The sequence below is a fragment of the Natrix helvetica genome, assembly GCF_964273705.1.
Source record: "Natrix helvetica genome assembly, chromosome: 5".
Classification (NCBI taxonomy): Eukaryota; Metazoa; Chordata; class Lepidosauria; order Squamata; family Natricidae; genus Natrix; species Natrix helvetica.
Genome location: NC_138551.1, coordinates 27,819,230 through 27,842,656, shown reverse-complemented (window position 1 = coordinate 27,842,656; position 23,427 = coordinate 27,819,230). Strand labels below are relative to the sequence as shown.

At 35.4% G+C, this 23,427-nt stretch overlaps 1 protein-coding gene across 4 annotated transcripts in view; it reads left to right on the top strand.

Moving 5' to 3' along the window:
• Positions 1-23,427, top strand: part of MME (membrane metalloendopeptidase) — a 91,559-nt gene that overhangs the window by 52,091 nt on the left and 16,041 nt on the right. For all 4 annotated transcript variants that reach the window (XM_081955305.1, XM_081955304.1, XM_081955306.1 and 1 more), the window contains exons 9-17: positions 1,355-1,489; positions 2,750-2,851; positions 6,615-6,751; positions 6,859-6,952; positions 10,989-11,117; positions 14,142-14,240; positions 15,334-15,414; positions 17,927-18,030; positions 22,356-22,414. In XM_081955305.1, coding sequence (XP_081811431.1) covers positions 1,355-1,489; positions 2,750-2,851; positions 6,615-6,751; positions 6,859-6,952; positions 10,989-11,117; positions 14,142-14,240; positions 15,334-15,414; positions 17,927-18,030; positions 22,356-22,414 — 940 coding nt within the window. The remainder of the gene's footprint in view (positions 1-1,354; positions 1,490-2,749; positions 2,852-6,614; positions 6,752-6,858; positions 6,953-10,988; positions 11,118-14,141; positions 14,241-15,333; positions 15,415-17,926; positions 18,031-22,355; positions 22,415-23,427) is intronic.

Genomic DNA, 23,427 nt, shown 5'->3' with positions numbered 1-23,427 from the left:
CTCTGTTGCAGTAAAATAAGTCATTAACATCAAATCACAATTTTTTTTTCTCAAATATAAACTAGCCATTTCTATAAGGATCTATCAGTCTAATCGCTAAAACCCCAAATCAGCATTTCATTCTTTTCCACTTAAAGCACAAAGTTCAGAAGCAGTCTCCACGTGGAAGCAAAAGTACTTATAGTCTTTTCTTTAATCAAAATGGTGAATTTTTTTCAATTTCAGCCAACTCCATCAGCTTCTGCAGCCATTCGTCCATGATAGGAATCAAAGTGTCCTTCCATTTTTGGAAGGTTACTATATATACTGTATGTCAACAGATATGGTTACTATATATGTCAACATATATAGTAACAAAGTTTTTCTCCAAGTATTTCTCCATCAGGCCCAAAAGAAAATTTCTGGGTTTCATCTTTACCTTCATTTTCAAAAATTTTCTATATTAAAATATGAATCATACTCCAATTATTATTTTTTTGCTTTATTGAAGGTCCACCAGAGATGATAAAAAGTCCCTTCTCTACTGCTAATTCCCAACATTCATTTGACATGCCTTTATACATCTTAGATAACTCATCTGATATTAAATACCAGCGATACATCATCCTATAAAATTTTTCTTTTAAATTATAATTTAATGTAAATTCATGCTACTTTTCAAACAAAGCAAAGAAATCCCAGATAAATGTCTATTGAAAATTTTACCCAACGCAAACTGAATGTATATAAGCACTCCAAATAGAATATGCACTTTCTCTACCATTCTATATCCTTAAAGCTGATTTTCTATGATGGTTTTCTTGCCTTGGCTGATGACAGATTGATACACTCTTCTTAATTCTGTGACAGATGATGATTGGGTGCAACATCCTAACATCAATATAAAATTCTTACACAAAAGACAATATTAATGCAGAAAACTGTCAGGTGTTTAAGTTGACCCAAATATGGATTGTGAATATACAAATTACTGCATGCCAAGGAGAAAAACTAATTAACAAGAGGCAAAGTACTTATGGAAGAGCTTCCTTCAAACATTTAGAAGGTTGATTACAATGAATAATTGTCTCTACAATTAGTGCCTTATCCCAACTCATGATTTAATGCAATAGTTTAGAAACTACTAGGACTAGTCAGTACTTCCACAGTACAAATTATAAGATTAAATAGACACTATAAATCTAAAATAATACTCATAATAAAATCTTCATGCAGTATTATGGCTGATGTTCATTTAAGGTATATACTAACTTATCATAATACAATATTTAAAATCATTTAAACTGTTCTTTTTATTAATATTTTAATAATTGTATACAAGTTAATCAAAGCAAAACATTCTTTTTTCTTATAGGCCTGTTCAGCCTATGTTAGTTTCATGATTTCTGTAGCAAAGTTAATTCGCCAAGAAAGAAACCTCTCCATCAATGATACTGAAATTTCTATAGAAGCAGAAAAGATAATGGCTTTTGAGAAAGAAATTGCAAATGTAAGTTAACTCTCCTATTTTATATGCAGAATGTTTTGTAAGAAGAAAAATATATGGCTACTACCTCTTTCCCTCATTCCCCTCAAAATTATACTATTAAATCAGGGATTTTAGGGAGAAAGTAGAGATAAACTTATACATCAAAGAAATATTTAATTTCCTTTTGTTTGGGGGATGGGATGCCCCAGGGAATACAAAAATATTCCATTTTAATTCTACACCAGGTTGATCTGACTGTTCCTATGATGGCATAATCTAGAAAAGACTTCAAGAACAGAAAGTGGTTCATAACATTTCAGATATGGATAGTATTTCAGATATAGTCTGAAATACGATGGCCAAAAGGTGGCTGGATTAGAATGGAAAATATTCACAGATATTAAATTCCTTATATCTAGTTCTATTTCTACTCTTGTTTTGACATTATTGCATCACACGTTAATCCTTCAATACTTATTAGTGGTATATATTAATACTACAAGAGTAATAATAAAAATGTATTACATTGCTCATGTACTCAAGTTACAGTTGCTCCAGTAAAGAGAAAAGACTGTATATTTTTATATTTATGACTCTAGAAATACACAAAATGCTGAGTATTGTACTGTATTATATTGCCACATTCTCCCACTGGTAACATTTTGGATTTAGACTTTGTGATATTTTGAGTAAACATATTGACATCAATGGGATTTAGGTTAGACATAACAAGCAATGTTGATCTCCTTGAGTTTATTCTAAGAATTACTGACAGAGTGATCTGAACCTATAAATCAGGGCTATATGATATATCAAAATGACAGTCTAGTTAGACGCATTGCCACTCATTTCTTGTTCTCATGCTAAGAAGAACCTTTCGTCCTGCCCAGGATCTATTCTGTTACATTCTTTTGAATCTCAGTGTTCTGAGATTGAGACTTTCATGTTCTTGGAAAGTGGCATGATGTAGAAGCTGGCAAGAGTTGAGATAGGGGTATTCAAAGTCAGATTCATCCCAGAGCATAGCATAATCCCCAGCTTCAGCAAGAGAATAGAGGGCTTCTGTGTTCCCTAGGATCCTGTCCCATGGACCATAAATTCATACTTTCTTCTACCTTTTATATACTAACAAGCCAGTCATTTATGCCTTAATCTCTTTGATTTGAAGGTTTGCTTTGCCCTTTGCATTAGGGTTTTGTTTTTGAGGGTTTTTTGCTTTCCTGTCTCTGCTGTCCTTTCTTCAAAACCACTCCTTTTTATAGTATACATTTGTTTTTCTAGATCACAACCAAAGATGAAGACAGAAATGATCCACTTTTGCTATATCACAAAATGAAGATGAGCGATCTCAAAAAAAATTTCTCCATGGAAATCAATAATCAGGTACAATATTGCAAACACGTTGTTTTCAGCTTCTGCCGTTGACTAGCAATATAACCCACTTTAAAAAAAGTAAGTTTAAGATGAAGCTATTGAACTCAAAATGCTAAGCTAAATATACCAGCCTGGTGTGTATCTAACTATAGCAGGGAAAGAAAGTAAATACCCTAATAAAACTGGTCACAGGACATAAACTTCCTGATAATTAACCATCACATGAAATAGTTAATAAGTGGTAAAGGTTATAATGTGACTAAGTATGTTCCTATCAAATCCTATGAAAATTGTGCCTTGTTTTTTGTTCTAAAGAGTACTATCAATTCAATCACTGCTTTTTTCCCCAACCAAGCTATGTACGTATATATTACTGGAATTGGAGATAAACCATCTGGAAAATAATCATATAAACCTTTACTTCCTTTTCTAGCTAGAAATATATATACCAAAGTCTACATCTGCCTGTATATCTTCTTCAAGTAGATTTGAACAGTGAAATTAAGCTACAGTTCATTGTTGCAAATCAACTCTTTAACAGCAGGACAAAGTTTAGTGGTATAAATTGTTCCATTGGCCCAACAAACTGAAATGTAATCATATCTACATTTTATGGCAGATATCACCCTTACATGATATTTAATAAGGACAAATTTGTTCATGTGACAAAAGGATAGGAACAGAACTTACATCCCAAGGCTAAATTCTTTGGCACTAAGTTCTAATAAGCTGATGTGTAATCTGATTAAATTTTTCCACTGAATTTTTGTTGACTTGTTCTTTAAGTTTAATAAGCTGATTTGTATTATCAGTAATTTTTCAGCGTATATAATTTTGAGACATACTGAAGAAAGTTTAAAATAAAAAACCTCTTTAATGTTTTTTTAAATTTAAACGTAAGAGTAGTATGCAGCTGAAAAAGGCTATTATCTGCTTGATGGTCTCCTAAAATAATTTGTCTGGTTACCATTAATACTGGATTAAAATTTTAATTTGATCTTATCTGGGTTTATTTTTGTGCTGCTTCTTTTTTTTTTTACTTTAACCTGCTAGAACCCCACAAAAATCATTTCAAAGTCAATAGCTTTCCATTGAATTGTGAAATTATGAAATCAGTTACTTCATAACTTTACCATTCAAATTAGAACCCACTCAGAAGGACGTTAGGTGAACATTAAGGTTTTCTGTATCTCTTGAAAGTCCTCTTGTAGTTTTCAGGATATTTGCAGTTCAGACAAGGTGACCCTAATCAGGTTCATCCAAATGTACAAAAGAGCACAGAATGCATTTCCGGCATTGCTGCCAGCAGGACGAGATGGGATTCTGGAAACTAGATTTGGGGGATGCGTCATACAAGACACATCTCACAAAAGGTGGAGAACCCAGCAAAATATCAATTTCTCAAGCCACAATTTAATTTACAAATGTCATATGTTGATGTCAGTTTTCAAAATCCAAGTCGATAAACTGTTAAACTATAGATACTTATTGTTATTGCTAATCAGGCTGACAATTCCTTTCATTTTGTTCCTAAACACATTTGGCATAATCCTTAAACATATCTAAGACCTCTCAAACCACAGCTGTCTCTCTGATTATAAGAATTACCATCATGTAAATGCTTTTAGAACTACAGTCCTTTGATTGTTTTACAGCTCATTAATTTTAAATTAAAGCTATTCAACTTAATTTATTGCCTGTTGGCCAAGAGTTTCTGAGCACAGCTAAACTGTTTAACAGTAGCTTATTGTTATTATCAAAGGTTTTAGGGTTTTCTTTTCCTCTGTTATGAGGAATTTGTTTACAGGAACAGTCTGGCTGTAGAAAATCAAATGAAAAAAGATGAAGCATAGCAGATGATTCAAATTATTTTAATTAGCCAGTTGTTAAGCAATATGTTAGTAAAATTCACTGAAATGTACATATATTCTTGAAAAGTTAAGTTTCAACTAGACAACCCACGCTCATTGTTTCAGAGATATTTCCTTACCTGGACCGATATACGGAATTACCTTGGGAGGGCAAAAAAGTAGTGGGAGCAGGAGTGAATTCCAATTTCCTGCTTGCTTCCCTCTCACTCTGCATCAGCCCTCCCACATAAGCCAGACAAACACAAGAAAGTGAACTAATTCTACTATATTTTAAGGCTACATTTACATAATATCGCAAGTGCAACGTGCAAACTTCCTGACATCACTTTTGAACTATTTGATCCATTAGGGCAGGTTCTTCCTAAGTTTCTTTCTCTCACCGCTAAGCCACTGGGGGCGCCTGTGTCTATTCAGATTGTTTCCTAGGTAGCATCTTTTCCCCCATTCCCCAAGGTCATTCACGCATTCCATTACACTTTGCAGTGGGAAGCCGGCAGGAAGGTTCAGAAATCACAAACACAGTACTATGGTGGGTGACTACAGTGGGATGGCATTGCTGAAGGTTGGACATACATTTGTCATTATAACTGGTCATAAGATCCTTGAAATTTCAGGCCAATGGGAATAATGACTTTTGGATTTTGGATGCATTCCTTAAATTAGCCCATTTGAGGTACCTTGATTCAAAAAAAAATGATGCTTTGTAATGCATCATTTCACCCAATTGTAGGTTACACAGAGACAATCAGATAAGAGAATCCTAATAGTATATAGATAGCTTATACCACTTAGGTATTAATCCACCCAGCCACTAAATGTGGAGACGTCCTTGGTGCTCTCTGAACTTGCTTGTTTTCTTGCAGATATTTCATTACCCAAACTAGTTAACATCATCAGTGCTAGTGACGTTATCTAGTTTGAACAATGATAAAGCATCTGAAAGAAAACAAGCAAGCAAGCTCAGAGAGCACCAAGGACCCTGAGCTACAAATATTCTCCTTTATTTGTACTAAATGTAAAGTCAATACATTGTCTATAGAAGGGACTGTCCACATTTGAGGAAATAGGGAGGGTTAAATGTAGATATAACTACATCAGTCTTTTTGCAACCTTAAAATACAGCATTTCGTATACAACTTTATGTTACAAACAAAGGAGAATATTTGTAGCTCAGGGTTGAAATGAAGGGTCTTTGGTGCTCTCTGAGTGTGGTTATTTTCTTGCAGATGTTTCATTACCCAAATTAGGTAACATCATCATCTAGGTAATTTTATATGTTTGCTTCTACCACACATTATGTGATTTACATATGCCTACTTTCAAACAATATATAAAACATCCCAAGCACTGAGTAAACTTTAAGGCACTATTTAATTTTTGAAATAGGAAATACAAACATTCAAATGTATTGTATATGGAAGTAGGAGTTACCCACGGCGTGGAATCTAGACATAGTAGCTAGTGGCTGAGAAAAAGACACTTGTCCTATTGTCAGATGCTTAGGGGGTAGGAGAAGATATTTGATAAAGTTCTATTCTGTGAATGCACTTCCTAAAACCAATATCTGGATTTAAGTCCTTAAAACATTTGGGAATGGGATCCCAGTTTAATATAGTAACACACTACAATTAAAATAGTTTTGCAATGAGTCTGGGGTGCATCCCCCTCCCCTGTGATATGTTGTTTCTGAATGCTGTTAACAACTGTGCATGGTTTTCTTTTATTTCCTTATTATATTGTAAATGTCATATAAAGAACGGTTATAACACAGCTAAAAAAAGACCAACAGTCTTCCTACAGCATATAATGTACGCATTTGGCAGAATCAATGATAAAGACTTAATGCTAAGAGTAACATTGTCGAGTGTTTTATCCTACATAACATTTCTTTCTCCCCACAGACATTTGACTGGCTAAAATTTGTAAATATTATAATGGAAACAGTGGCAATTACAGTTAAAGATACAGACGACATAATTGTGTATGCTCCAGAATATTTAATCAAGCTGAAATCTGTCATTTCCAATTACACTGCCAGGTATGCATGCCAAATGCATTTTAAGTTTTTATTTTTTGAACACGCCAATTTGTTTTGTAGTTCTACAAATAGCAACAAATAGTGCTTCTTGTTGCTTTATTATGCAGAGAAATTCAAAACTACATAAGTTGGAGATATATCATGGATATGGTGAGCAGCTTAAGTCGCGACTACAAGGACACAAGGAATAATTTCCGTAAGGTACAGAAATCCATAGATTCATTTTTTGCACTTAACCTTTGAATATAACTCCTGATATTTCTGTAGCCATTCTGATATTTAGACAGTAATTTGAAAATATTGGCTGGTAGCTCACGATTGGCTCACCCTTTTCATGTTTGGACAATTGTGATGTTGGTCTCAGGAACAAGCAGTTCTCTGAATTTCATCAAACATGCAAAATAAGCAATTATGAATTTATTTGATCCTTCTTTCCAAAATATACTTGGAATGAGGACCTTTGCCTTCCTCTTTCCCCTTCTTCTTCCCTTCTCCCTTTTGAACCAACTTCTCCCTTTTCAACATTATGAGGAAGTCCTAGAGTTGTAGATCCATAATCAAGGCCCATTCATAAGTTTGTAAATGCTTTTTTCCCCCTAAATTGAACGGGATGGATAGATTTCAGAATGTATAGGAATGTATAGGACAGACTAAATGACCTTTAGAATTCTCTCCAGTTCAAATATTCTGTGATTCATTGAAGGGTTAGATCCAATTCAACCAAAATGAAGTACTTATTTTAAGTAGAATACTGTTTTTTTTGCAGACGCAAAGAGCTTAACTTTGGCTGGGATGTAGTCTCCACACTCTCTAACTCATGACATAATTATAATTATATTTTGAGGAAAATTAAGTTTACAAGCTGGAAGATGGTGGTGTTCTGTTAAATATTACATTCTGTAATATGCAAAAATACAACAAAAATGAAACTGAAGTAAAATAGAACAGGCAAATCCATCTTCAAGAAAATTAGTGTAGGAGTCCTAACTTGTTCTTTTGAACTTTGCTGATAACATTTCTCTGAAGTTCTTTCATCTTTGCCATATTATTTACATTATATGTTTATTAAGAAACAAAATAATGTTCAAACTATTTTGTACACGGAGCAGAATTTAGTGACTACTTAAATCTGTTCACATAAGATTAAAGGAACAGGTATAAATAGAGAGATGATAGGTAGATGATTGATGATGATGAAATTACAGTATCAATAGTGAAGATAGCTTCTTCAACCAATATCTAACACACAAAAAGGAAGTGTATACAACCCACATGTCACATTTGAAAGCCTTGGGTATAGCTTCCAGTCCACCACTACCATCCCATAAAAAGTTGAAATGTTTATTTTATTTTTCTATTTTGTGTCACCTTGGGCCCAAATCAGGGCAGTGGTCACCTGTTGGATATGACTGTCTAATCGGAGCAATGGCAATATGATCTGGTGGGGATCTGTCATTATCTCTCTGTCATGGTCAAATCATACCCTGGTAACTTGAGAGTCTCTTATGTTGTCCCAGCCTCCATGTAGGGAAGCTGGATCCATTCAAGCAGTCCACCCTAGCAAATGGATTCCAGAGAGGTTTGGGGAAATCCAAGGAGTACTTGCTGCACTGTCCTGCCAAAACTCTGGTTACATCCTGGAACCAAAGGGCAACCAGGGCAGGATTGTACCTGTGTAGCCTCTCTTGCTCTCAACCAATTGCTTTTGATATTCCCTGTGGTTCATGAAGGAGCTGCATGTTTTGAAAAGGGCTAGTCAGTGGGTTCAGGCAATGATAAATTCCTCAGGGCAGGAGGGACATTTTTGGGAGCTTTTGAGAGCTCTAGTTTGCTTCCTCTTCAAAAAAAACCCCCATCTCTTAATCCTACCTTTCTGGATAATTTCCATCCAACTGTCCACTTTCCTTTTTAGGGAACATGGTCGAGAAGGCAGTTGCACAGCAGCATTAGAGGGTTCTTGGTGAAATAGATTATCTGGACCCCTTTCAATTCAGGCCAGTTATGGGTCAGAAATAGCATTAGTCACACTTGTCAATGATCTCTGGTGAGATCAGGATGTGGGTAGTGCATCCATCCTTGCTCTTCTTGACCTCTCAGTGGCCTTCAATGTTGTACGCCAGTTGTGCTCTTTCCTGGATCAGAAATCCCTTTGTTCAGTCACTCTAGCTCTGGTCATCTCATGGCTGAACTATTGGAACATGCTATACATGGGGCTACCCTCAAAGACAATCCAGAAGTATGGTGCATAACACAGCTGTGTGTGAAGTTCTTGAGGCCTCTAGGATGTCTCGTGTTACACTGCTGTTCTGCAAGCTGCAATTGGTTGTAGGGCCCAATTCAAGGTGTTGGTTATCACCTTTAAAGTCCTTCATGGCATGGGTCGAGTATACCTGGGGAACTAGCTCATCCCAATGAGATTAGCTCACCCACCCACACCAACAGAAGAAGTGACTCTAGGAGGCATACAAAATTAAATACATACTTAATTACATTAATGTAAACATTAATTAAACAATTGTATTTATTTTAACAAACTTTAACAATTAAATTACATAAATGTTTACTTACTTTAAAGAAATATCTCCCATCACAGGCCTTCTCAATTCATCCTAGTCTACATTGGGTTTTCTTGGGGAATGGCTTCCAGGATATGACTCAAAGGACAGCTATGGCCCATTATCTACAAGGTTGCATACTGTATGTCCCTTACAAAAATAAAATGGGTTGCAACAGATTTGAAAAGAACCATGATCAAAAGGCTAATTAAATTACAGAATATTTACCAAGGTTATGGAACATTGTGTTACTTAAGCAGAGCTCTGATACTTCATCCAGGAACATGCAATGTTTCGCTTTGATCAACAGAATCAGTTTGAAGGTTGGCGAGACCTCAGTGAGGTGTTGTCTAAAATGCAATGATTCGCCCCAGAGAAGCTGTGAAAATCCTGCAAGTACCTGCCAATATTTCAAGGGGAAAAGCTTGGCTCTAAAACATTCTCATTTTTATATACTGGGTGTTTTATAAATTATAAAACCATTCCAATATTCAGTCACCAAGTGCAGGCTGTTGAAATGGACAGAAACAGCATATGGTGCTTCTTATCCTGTAGTAAGGGAAATGAATGTGGAAACAATTTTCATAATGTTTTTGTTTGAAATATCACAGCAGGTCACTATTACCCGTTTGGTAAGATACAGAAAGATTTCACCACAATCATTGTTGACTTTTTGATGTGCACAAATTACAGGCCAGTTGCCCGCACTTAGAAGAAAAATAGCCTGTTCCTTCTTGGATGTGTATAAATGCACTCAATATAGCCACCAATGTTGTGAAGGCAAGATAACCCAGAATGGCCCCTTTGTAGTAACATAATTTTCAAAACTCAAAACAAAATATCAAACAAAAATGCTATGGTAAAACTCAGCTGGCCAGAAAGTGATTTAATAGGGCTTCAGTATTACATTCCTGTATCACAACCTAAACTTTCAGTCCTTCTCCAAACCTAGTGCTAAAACACCATTAAAAATAAAATCCAGAAAGCAGTTTTCATTGATTTTTCTGATTTTGCCAGAATTCATCTACTGTAAAAGATCACAGGCAAATCTCTGAAGCTGTCTGGAGCTTTTTCTGCAGGGGAATGCTATCAAATTCACATGGTTCCTCTTCCCCCTGGAAGCCGGTTCTTTGCTAAATGTCTGGCCACTTCTTGTTCCCAGAGTGTTGAGTTTATGACTAAGTCCTATTTGCTTTATATCTTCCTTCATATCCGAGGAGGAGAAAGAAGAAGTGTGGAGGTGTGATAATATAAAAAAGCAGAATAAATATTCCATGACATAAGGATCATGTTATTTGCTAGTCTTCTGAGGCCTTGATAATTTTTACCTTTATTGGAGTTATTTCCTTTCTTCTAAGGAGAGCTATTTTGCCTGGGATGGCTGTGAGGCAATACCAAATAAAATATGCTTTTCAACAGTTTTCAAGAAATTGCACTTAAAGAAAAAGAAGCACAAATAGTCTCACCCTGCTGAATCTGCTTGACATTCTCCAAACTCCTGAAATAATGCAAAGAGCAACACGTTTTCATTTTACTAACACACTTTTTAAATATCCCTTATCCACAAATACTTTTCATTAAACACTGATTAAAAACATTCAGGGAGGACATGGACTGTTTCCAAACTCATGTGTTTTTGCTTGTTGCCACATGCATAAGTGATTTGTGTTTATGCTCTACAGGTTTTGTATGGCACAACCTCAGATGCTGCAATTTGGCGCCGTTGTGCAAACTACGTCAACGGCATTATGGGGAATGCTGTGGGGAGGCTTTACGTCCAAGAAGCTTTTGCTGGAGAGAGTAAACATGTGGTAATTATCATTGATATAACACTTAAGGAGGTGTTGGGTTCATATGAAAGGCAGGGATGTCACAGTAGAAGTTTGGAAACCAAACAAGGCATATTAACAACTGCTTGGAAAGATCCTATGATTCTGTTTTATAAGGCCAGGCAAGAATGACAGTATTCTGAGCTCATATAGTAGATACAGGCCAGAAGGACAGGAACTGTAATGCTTCTGATTTCCTGTGTTGTATCTGACTATAGTATCTGATCCAATCTGCAGCACCAATCTTTTCTGGACCCTTTGCCCCTGCCATTTAACACATCAGAAGTTTAACTTGGGATCAGGTTTTTTGTTATTTTTAATGTGTTTAGTTTTATAGCTGTAGTGGCTTTTATGCTGTTTTAACTTTTGATTGGCGCTGCCCAGAGTTGATTATAAGATGGGCAGCTATATAAATGCTTTAAATACATAAGTAAATAAAAAGTAAAGCACTTTGGGCAATGTTACCTGCAGGCATGAGGCTTCCAATGGGGACTATCCCCCAGGGAGAGCAAAAAATAACTTGCCATCTGCAGGAGGACAGTGGTTTCTTTAACGGCTGTCGGAAAGGGAGCCATCAATTTCCACATGATGACACTCCTTCATATCTATGGCCTGTATTTGGGAAACCAAACTGGTTTTGTTCATTTTAAATGGATCAAAAGGTATTGAAATCTCTGATGCATTACAGTAGCAGCAGCTTTCCAAAATGCGACTTGGGATCAGAAGGCGCATGATAAGCAATTGCTGCAGCATCTGTGGCTTTTACAATAACAGTATCAGACATGCATCTTGTAACAGCAGAGAGGTGACGGGTCCTAGAAAGGCCAAGTGTTTGGGAGTGTCCAAAAGCATTGCAGTGACGAGTTCCTGCTGCTGCTGCTGCTGCTGCTATCTGTATTTGGTTTTTATTTCTTCAATGGTCTATCAGGCAACATGCACAGATTCAAACTTCCTGGACATTTGTATTGACATTTGTCTTCCCCTTCAGCCCCTTGAGAAAAGTTTTTAGGCTACCCCCTTTCCCCTGTCTTGTTCCCAGGTTTTGCCCTGCCTTTGCTCAATTTAATAAACTAATATTGGAGAATCTTACCTTACTCCTTTATAGTGAGAGAATTTAACAGTCGGTGTATGTGAATCTAATAGTATGATGAGAGTTACTAATAGTCATTTTCACAGTGCCTACAAAAAAACTTCCAAGTTTGGTTTTTTATGTTTATGCTTCTTAATTTTGCTTGTTTATAGTAGGATCCCTCTGGTCCTAATATGGGAAACCTTTCTGTTTTAAGGGGGAATTTTGAAAGCATAGGGCAAACTTGCTCACAGCACAACAACCTTGGAAAATTTGTGAGTTCCAAAATGGCTACCATAATTCGCATGTCCATTCAGAAAACGCTCATCTGTCAGAGGGGAGAAAAGCCCCCAGGAAGCTCTGAACTATTTCAGTGAAATGTTATGGGCTCCAAGTGATAGCTGCAAATCAATGTGAACCTAAAAACAGTGCCTTGTTTTGCACCATGCCAACTTCTTATTAAAGATTTTTAAATGTTGCGGTGGTAAGGTGTCTAGTAAGCATGGAGGAGTCCTTGGGCCCTTTGTTGCATATCCCTTAAGTGGACATGATAATGCTACACCCTGAAATACATTCAGCAACACACTTAAGTGAACATGATAATGCTACATCCTGAAATACATTGAGCAACACACAGAAGCCATAGTTCTCCCCTAAGTGGAAGAAATGGATCTTTGGAGGACAATATAGTCAAGATGGTGATTTGCATATGCATCTGTGCAAACACATGATGAGTTTTAATTGGCATACATTTTATAGCAGCTTCCCAAACCTGGTACTGGATAGACATTGGATAGGATACTGGAAAGCCAACATCCCAGAAGATAAGCTCAGGATCCAAAAAGATCTTGGCAGATTTGAACAATGGGCCCTATCCAAAACATGAAATTTAAGTTGAAGAAAAGCAAGGTTTTACACCTAGGCAGGAATAACCAAAGCTACAAGTACAGATTAGGTGAAGCATGACTGAAAAACAGTAACTGTGAGAGGGACCTTGGAGTCCTAGTGGGCGACTACTTAAACATGAACCGGCAGTGTGCAGCAGCAGCCAAAAAAGGCAACACAATCCTTGTGTGAAGTATTAGTACCTCTTTTATAACCTTAGTAAGACCACACCTCGAATATTGCTTCCAGTTTTGGTCATTACATTACAAAAAAGATGTTGAGATTTTGGAAAAAGTTAACAGAAGAGCAACTAAGATGATTAAGGGCTAGAAATAAAAAACATATGAAGAATTGGATGTGGTCATTGTAGAGAAAGGAAGGACTAGGGGTGACATGATAGCAGTATTTCAGTATTTGAGAGACTGCCACAAAGAAGAGGGAGTTCGCTTATTTTCTAAAGCATCAGAAGGCAAAACAAGAAACAATGGATGAAAACTAATCAAGGGGAGAAGCAACCTGGAATTAAGGCAAAACTTCCAAACAGTGAGAACAATTAACCAGTGGAATGATTTGCCTTCAGAAGTTGTAGGTGCTTCATCACTGGATGTTTTTAAGAAAAGACTAGACAGTATATATACATAGAAATGTATATGCTTTATATGAGGAAATTTGGAGCTTTAATCCTAGAATCTCCATAAAAAACAATAATCTGGATGTAGGATAATATGATCTCAAGTTAGCACTAGCTTTCATTTGATGTGTAAACACTAAAATTATTGTTTTGGAGACCTATTCCACTTGATTAGTTTAGTTTTGCAATTATAGCAATTTATTTTTTTGCCATTGTCAACTTATTTAAAAAAGCAAAAATATAGTATTTCTGGCCACAACCGTTGGAATATAAAATTTCAGACCTATGACTAAATTATAATTAGGAGTATTATCCTAGATATGCCTAGTCAGAAGTTAGTCTCACTAAGTTTATTGGTCTTCCTTTCGGATAAGGATGTCTAGGATTTCAACCTTAATCATATTGTATCATATATTCCCAGGTTCAAGAAATGATTACACAAATCCGTGAAGTTTTTATTAAAACACTGGAAGAACTCTCTTGGATGGATGTAGAAACCAAAAAGAAAGCAGAAGAAAAGGCAAGATTTGTTTAATGGTTATCTTGTAATTTGAGAATACTTTCTTCATTTAAAATTTAAACAGTACAGGCTATCTAGCAAAAGTGTAATGTATGTTTGAGAGAGAGAGAAAGCAAATGTATCATATTTCAGGTAAGTTATTGGCTAATTCCCAATCTCTCACTTTTTGAAGCTGACATAAATAAATATTGGCAGGACTACAATTAATCAAGTACAGATTGCAGTTGTGCACTGTGTTCTGTTTGTCTTAGAGTGCACTTTAAAATGAAGTAGTATATGGATGCTTCAGAGATGTTTTATGGTGAGATCATTCTGCATTATCCATAGCATATTATAAGAAAAGCTCCAGATACCAACATCTCCATCTTGCATCTGCAAACATTTTTGTTTTTCCATTACTACTTTCATTATTTTTCTTGTTAGGGAAAAAGAAACTTTTAAGGAGGGGAGAAAAGGAACAGATACAGAATAATTTTTGATCATTAGTTTTAAAACACCCAGTGGTTTGGATTCATCCTAGGAGCTTGTGTTTGATCAGCTAGGTAGTATCATTCTGCACTTTGACCTCTGATTTATATTTTAAAAAATAATACTGTATACAAAAAGCCCACAGTGTTGCATATTTGAGTCCCCAATTCAGTTCTTCACATTGTATACTACCATGAGTTTCTAGAGGAAAAGTAGGCAGTAAATGTAATAAATATGTAGATAGATCTTTGTGTGGCTTTAGCATCAATTCTGCAAGCATGTGAAAATACAATGTTTTGGGCATTCATGAACTCAGAGTGAAAATTCTTACATTTTATTTAAATGGCAGCAAAGGAATTATTCTGTATTAAACTTGAAAAAAAAGAACTAGAGAGTGATTCAGAAGTGTTGCCTGAATTGATTATATTTTGTTGCGGTATTTATCTATTGGAAATCCCCAAAAGAACCTTCAGGAAAATCCTGGCATCAGACAGTTGCATCATGATCTGGTTGTAAAAACTAGATCTGATCAGAAAAAACATAAGTTGAGAGACAACTTGGGACTATTTCCTGTGCCGTCTGAATTTACAAGTTGATTCAAATTCATTTTGCATCATATTTTTAGGCTGTGGCAATTAAAGAACGAATTGGCTACCCTGATGAGATTCTGACAAATCCTGATAAATTAAATCAGGAGTACAAAGGTGTAAGTATTCATTAAATGCATTGCAAACAACAGATATTATGTGTCCATATTGAAGGTGTAAATTTTTTTTAAATTTCATTTGACTCATTAGTACACAGGAAGATGCCCTGTTATGATGTTTATTCATTGTAAAATCCTGCACAATTTTAGTAATCATCCACTATTCTGTACCTACACAGAAACAGAATTTATGACTAAGTGTTAAGACTTTTAAAATTACCCAAAGCTCAATGTCCTTAAATATTGTGGTTTGCCTAATCCCCACTTACTGACGACCTATAGAAGGATTCCCCAATAACAATCTAATTAAATTTAAATCAGAAAACACAAAACCATGACTATTATTTTATGAAATCTGCATTGGTAAAGACATCTCTGATGAAGGAGTTAATGGGAAAATATGCCATTGCTATTTTTTAAAACCAGTGATTTTTTTATTGTTTGATTAAATCAAGAAGTAAAAACCCAATGAAAGATGAATGCCTATTATAAAGGGTTACAGAAATTAGCCAAGTTAATAAGCTAAAATAGTTCTGCCAGATAGGCAGTTATGATCTCATGTTGAACAGCTGCCACTTTCTATTAATTAGGAGGTGTCTGACCCATTTCACCTACATTTGGCAACTGTTTAAAATGCATTCAGATCATCTTATCAACAGTGATAATTTTGTCCTGGAATGTGGTGGAGTTCCTTTTAAGATTACACAAAGCATATATGTCTTCCTGGATGGAAGATATTATTGAAGTACCAAGAATATTACTTAGCAAAATCTTACAGGAAACAGTGTGGACAGACATAAAGAGGAGGACTTAGAGGAACCTTTGTTTTATAATATTTTACATCCACAAAATTGACTTAATTGCAAATTCTTATGAATAGTTCTTAAAAATGAGCCTGGGCCAGTTGAGAACAATCTTAACTGCTTTTTCTAAAAAAAATCTGATTATGATACTTAGGTAGGAAAAAGCTTCATAAACTTCAATCAAATTACAATATCCCATTAGGATGTGTTATATTTATATACTAAATAATAACTGAAAGTAGGAGGAGAAAATTTAAAAAGATGCATTTTGCAAATTAACCTTGCAAAATGTAAAGAATATTAAAACAGATTTAATGTCTGAAGGATACACACAAATATTGCTATTATTACTATTAGAAATGTAATCAACTAAAACAATAAAAAGCCATTTTCCAGTTGAACAGTAGAATATATTATGATAAGGAATTGATTATACACAGATCACAATTTTCACCACTGTATTCAAAATAGAACCCTATTCCACCAGCTGTTAGATCACAGGTATAAGTTGAACATTTAATTAGACTTATACTTTCAGGGCTCCATTTCTATTTCTATTAACTCTATCTATTGATTTATCAATCAATCAATCTAATATTAAAATAACCCTTAATTTATACCTTCATAATGTGTTCTTTTATTACTATTGCAGCATTATCCCTTTAATGTAGGGCATTTACAATATAACATTTGATCTATTGGGGTTTGTGGCTAAGTGGCTAAAGAGTTAATTGTGCAGTCATTTTGCTCAAAAGTCTTATTCTTCTCAACTGTGCAGAAATGGGAACATCAATTTGTTTGTTGTTTACCCATGTTTCTTGCTAGCTCCACTTTATTTTTTAGAAAGAGAAACAAGGGGAACATATAGCCATACTCAGAATAACTCAGTGATTAAGCAGAAATAAAGTTTCCTTTAAATTAAGCTCAGTTCTTGTTGACTTGATGAACCATTTTTTGCAGTTTTGGGGTAACAATATCAAAGGGATTTTCCCAGTGCCTTTTTCTGAGATTTTTTATCTACTTCCCAATCTTGGAACTCACAACCACCATCCAAGTATTGATTCAGTCCAACCCTACATAGCTTTTTGAGCTCATCCAGGTTTGGCTAGATGTTGCTACCCGACAGGATAAAGAGAAAAAGGATGAAAATAACGGAGAGCAAAATAAATCTAAATGGAAGCAACAAGAAGTAAGCCAAAAATCCAATAAGCACAATATCTATAAATGCTGATAAACTGCTATAAAGTGAAGGAATAGAATAGAATGGAATATCCTGAAAGAAGGATATAGTTAATCAGTTGGAATTTTGTACAGAACAAGCCATAGCGATTACAGGTAAAGCAAGATATATAATATAGCTGCTATTCTGTGTGATAAGATAGAGGAGAAATTGAGAATCCTCCAGGAATGTACAGGGCTAGTATATGCTTATACTTCAATTATAAATATCAGTCCAATATTTGCCTCCCTCTTTCTCTCCGATTGTGATTATACAACACGTTTACTCATAGTTAATTGAATCATTATTTATGAAATAAATTAAATTGTCTTGGTTTCCACAACACACGGAACTGCAAGGTAGCCACAATGGCTAGTTTTATTTTATACACCTAGCTATAAACTACCCAACTATATTTTCCACAGTTTATGTGTATATTTCTGCATGTATAATAAACATTATTGCTCATTCTCTCATATTTTTATTTAAGTTGACCTACAAGGAAGAAGAATATTTTGAGAACTTGATTGAGAATTTAAGATTTGCCCAGAAGGAAAGGTTAAAGAAACTTAAAGAGAAAGTGGACAAAGATGAGTACGTATTTACATCGTTTGAATTTAAATATGGATTGTTAACTATTTGTAAGAACATCTGTTTGTAATCAAAAAGACTACCAACTTTATGCTGTAATAATCATTCCTTATACTAAAAGGGAAATCTGTTCCCCTGGAATGGATGGCGTCCCATAATTAAGCTACATCTCTCCACTTTGCATTCCTTCCTCAGTCTATTCATTGTTGCAGCCATTACTGCCAATTTCTTCAATGTGTTTTTGAGAAAAATGTTTATGTATTCATACCAATATATACTTGTACAATTCCTAACCTATCATTCACTGCTGAGTGTGGCTGTTGGGCTAAAAATAATACCTTTCCCTGCTGTAAAGAAACATTTTAAAACTCCATCTGTAGCACTAGAAGAATCTCCATGAGCTGAGATAAACATAGGTCTCTGGGGTCATTTTTCTGTAATTTTTCCCTAGAGCTCACATCTGCCTTGTTAGTTCTGTTACCTGACAGATGTGCAACAGTGAGAGAAGGAATAACATGTTGAGAAAAATTCATCCTAAAGGACCTATTATAGAACATGTCTATAATAGCACAGTCGTGTGATGTGAGCAATTTCTATTTGATTAATAATTCTGAATGATGTGCCTCCCAAATAATACGCAATCTACAAACATTAAAACTGAAGACTCTATAACTTCCAACAAACATTTTTTGTGGAGCCTCCTTCCAACCTTCCTTTCTTTCCCTAGAAGAAAAAGAAAAGTTTCTCTCTTGCAGAAGGGAGAATGAATAGTAAGTGAAGCAAGGTTCCTTAAACCATAGAAGAAGCTTAAAAGCTTTCTGATAGGATGGGATGCTCTGATACTTTTCTCCCATCAATAATGAGGACAGGATCTACAATCAACTGTCATGTCCAACTCAGACCCTTCATATGCTGATGCTCCACTGCCTTTTCCTATACAGAAAGGCACTTCTTTCTCTCCTTTGAGAAAGGAACTGAAAGTACAAGACTAAGTAGGCCAAGGCAGATTGAGGCAAAATCCTGAATGAGTTGGAGTGTATCAATAAAGCAGAATATTTATAGCTCAAGGTTGAAATGAGGAGCTCTTGAGCACAGTGAAAATTCTAGTCATAGTCTCTATGCACATGTGAATGAATGCACAAAGATTGTCTTCTGATACTTTATCTCAGCCTCCAAATATATTTGGACTAAAACTTCCACAATTCCCTACCATCATGGGGAAAGCTGCCCAAGAATAACAATTGTAATAAAATTGTTCTTTATGTGGTTTTCCTGGCTCATTTAATTCCTATTCCATTCCTTTAACTATGATGAAGTTTTGTTTGGAGTAGTCCTCATAGATTAGCTGGGACATTATGTCCTTTTTTAAAAGATAGTAGTAGATGGGGTTATCTTCAGAGTAGCCAGTATTACTTTATCAGTAAATGGTTTTATATTTTGTTATAATATTATAACAATAATTAAACTAAATCAGCTTTTGACAAATGATGCAATGTGAGTCTAGACAACATAAGTGACCTGTAGAATAGTGATAATGCATCAATTCACCAAAGAACTCTTGTATTTATGGTACAATAATGGAAACTATGAGAAATAAGTATTAATAGTACTGATATGCATAGGAGCAAATAGAATAAATCCAAAATGTTTCTGAGGAGAAAATATGACCTTGAGTATTTCTTATATGAAAAATGTCATATAGAATTAAGTGTATGAAACAGATTCTACAGTTGCAAACTACCAAGTTAGTCAAACAATTTCTACAGTGGAAAAACAAGTTTGTTACCTTGATTAGGAGAAGACTGAAATTCACGTACATTAGTTTCTATGCAGGCCATGGGGAATAAACAATCATAATCCAAAGAATGCTTATTTATGGTTGATTAATTGAAAGTAAGCCAATAAAAATGTTTATTATGAATAAATAGTATAATTAGGTTGAAATAATAGCTAAATTACTCTTGTATTTGGTTTATCTTAATAGGGCACAATTTACTCAGCAATTAACCAGGGAGAATATTGCTTATTCTTCTAAGTACAGTATATCTTTAAACATATTTGTCAATATAACTTTCATGTAATTCCCTAATTATGGATACATTTAAGTTACTTTATTTCATAAGTAATCCTAAAACAAAGAATTGTGAGCAATATTGATTCAGTTCCAAGATGTTTGTTGAACATATTAAAAACAATTCAGGTCAAAATTCCATCTTTAGGGCCCACTCCTCCTCTTCCATTATTGACAAATATACAGGTGAAACTTGAAAAATTAGAATATTGTGCAAAAGTTCATTTATTTCAGTAATGCAATTTAAAAGGTGAAACTAATATATGAGATAGACTCATTACATGCAAAGTAAGATAGTTCAAGCTGTGATTTGTCATAATTGTGATGATTATGGCTTACAGCTCATGAAAACCCCAAATCCACAATCCCTGAAAATTAGAATATTGTGAAAAGATACAATATTCTAGGCTCAAAGTGTCCTACTCTAATCAGCTAATTAAGCCATAACATCTGCAAAAGGTTCCTGAGCCTTTAAATGGTCTCTCAGTGTGGTTCAGTAGGAATCACAATCATGGGAAAGACTGCTGACCTGACAGTTGTGTAGAAAACCATCATTGACACACTCCATAAGGAGGGAAAGCCTCAAAATGTAATTGCAAAAGAAGTTGTATGTTCCCAAAGTGCTGTATCAACGCACATTAAAAGAAAGTTATATGGAAAGCCTCAAAAAGTAATTGCAAAAGAAGTTGTATGTTCCCAAAGTGCTGTATCAAAGCACATTAATAGAAAGTTATGTGGAAGGGAAAAGTGTGGAAGAAAAAGGTGTACAAGCAGCAGGGATGACTGCAACCTTGAAAGGATTGTCAGGAAAAGGCCATTCAAAAGTGTTGGGGACTTTCACAAGGAGTGGACTGAGGCTGGAGTCAGTGCATCAAGAGCCACCACACAGAGATGGATCCTGGACATGGGCTTCAAATGTTGTATTCCTCTTGTCAAGCCACTCCTGAACAACAAACAATGTCAGAAGCTTCTTACCTGGGCTAAAGAAAAACAGACCTGGTCTGTTGCTCAGTGGTCCAAAGTCCTCTTTTCTGACGAGTGCAACTTTTGCATCTCATTTGGAAACCAAGGACCCAGAGTATGGAGGAAGAATGGAGAGGCACACACTGCAAGATTCTTGAAGTCCAGTGTGAAGTTTCCACAGTCTATGTTGATTTGGGGAGCCATATCATCTGCTGGTGTTGGTTCACTGTGCTTCATTAAGTCCAGGGTCAACCCAGCCATCTACCAGGAGATTTTGGAGCACTTCATGTTTCCTTCTGCAGACAAGCTTTATGGAGATGTTGACTTAATTTTCCAGCAGGACCTGGCAGCTGCCCACGCTGCCAAAAGCACCAAAACCTGGTTCAATGACCATGGGATTACTGTGCTTGATTGACCAGAAAACTTGTCTGACCTGAACCCTGTAGAGAATCTATGGGGCATTGCCAAGAGAAAGATGAGAGGCATGAGAACAATGCAGAAGAACTGAAGGCAGCTATTGAAGCATCCTGGTCTTCCATAACATCTCAGCAGTGCCACAGGATGATAGCTTCCATGCCATGCTGCATTGAGGCAGTAATTGCTGCAAAAGAAGCCCAAACCAAGTACTGAGTACATATGCATGCTTATACTTTTCAGAGGTCTGATATTGTTCTATGTACAATCCTTGTTTTATTGATTGCACGTAATATACTAATTTTCTGAGATGATGGATTTGGGGTTTTCATGAGCTGTACGCCATAATCATCACAATTATGACAAATCACGGCTTGAACTATCTTGCTTTGCATGTAATGAGTCTATCTCATATATTAGTTTCACCTTTTAAGTTGCATTACTGAAATAAATGAACTTTTGCACGATATTTTAATTTTTTGAGTTTTACCGGTAATGGAAAGCTAACAGATTTATATGGTTACTGCATATATGCAGGAGTGCCTTAGGAAAAACAGAAGAGCTCAAGGTTCATTGCAGGCTTACATCATAAACATTAGCTTGTGGTTTATTTCATCTCAGTGAAAAAAAATTGAAAAATTTTCTGCAAATTGATCCAATCTAACATCCCAGCCAAGCTAACAAACAAGCCCACTAGCAAATAAAATGCTATGCAAAGCTGAAGCCTTGTCGTGGTTTTTCTTTCAGTCGCCAGAAGTATGCCATTTATATGGTTTTTTAAAAATAATATCCAGATTTAGAGGAATTAAAATCTATTGGGTTTCCTCCTCCCCTGGATGTCAACTTTAACGTTTTCATGCATTAATTAATTTTTCTGCAGATGGATAAGTGGAGCTGCTGTTGTCAATGCATTTTATTCAGCTAGCAGAAATCAAATTGGTAAGTGAAAATTGCTTAATCTAGCCTTTCCTATCTGCTACCCTCCAGATGGTCTGTCTACAATTGCACCCAATCAAGCACATGAGGAGGCTTGGAAGAAGCTGGTCTAATCACTTAGGAAGGAGAAAGTTATATTTAACCTCCTATCAAATCCCAGCTTCATATGGATCATGATTGGGTCAGGATTTGGAATTTATCCCCTTTCTATCTGCTCATTTATACTTTCTATACTGAAACTCAGATATTATTACATGCTTTTTGGACATCTCATGTTTTTTAACCAGAAGCTCCATATCTTGCTATGTAGAATGCAGTTCTTATCTGAGGTGGTTTTATAACCTTTCCCTCTTTTGTGATTTAATTGGCCACTTGCTTTAAAGGTCTGGGTTGGAAAGGAAATGTCTATTTAATTCTGTTTTCCTTTGGAAATTGTGAAATATCAACCTGATAGATTCAACAGAGGGAAAAAAAAACAATTGGAAGGGAGAGACCTTTCCAAGAACATTGGTTTCATTTCTCATGTTAGAGGAAGGCAATCCTTTTTAGCCTAAAGGCAGCGTTTAAAAAAAATTGTAGAAAAATAACATTCCCAAATGAAAATGGAACTGAAAATCTAGAAGCTGCTTTATGCAGGAGAGTTGGGAGCTTAATAGTATTCAGACTATTTCCAACTTCTTTGTATGTAAAAAAAATGTTGAAAACTAATGATATTGCTACTCCCATTTCAGCAACCGAATCTCTGAATGTTTTGAGTTTGTTTAGCCCTATTTTAATGAAACAAATTTAGAAGAGCTAATGCTTTTATATAATCACACTGATTGATGTTATTACCTCAATCTTCAAAGATATCATGAAAATTGTAAAATGTCTTTTATAAGCCAATGAGCAGTTTCTAAAAAGAAATTAGGGATGGGTGTCTTATCCAAAATTACCTCACTAGTGCGACATCAAGAACTTGAAAATTAGAATTTAATACCAATTTGTCAACTGAAAAGAACTATTTTCACCAGTGG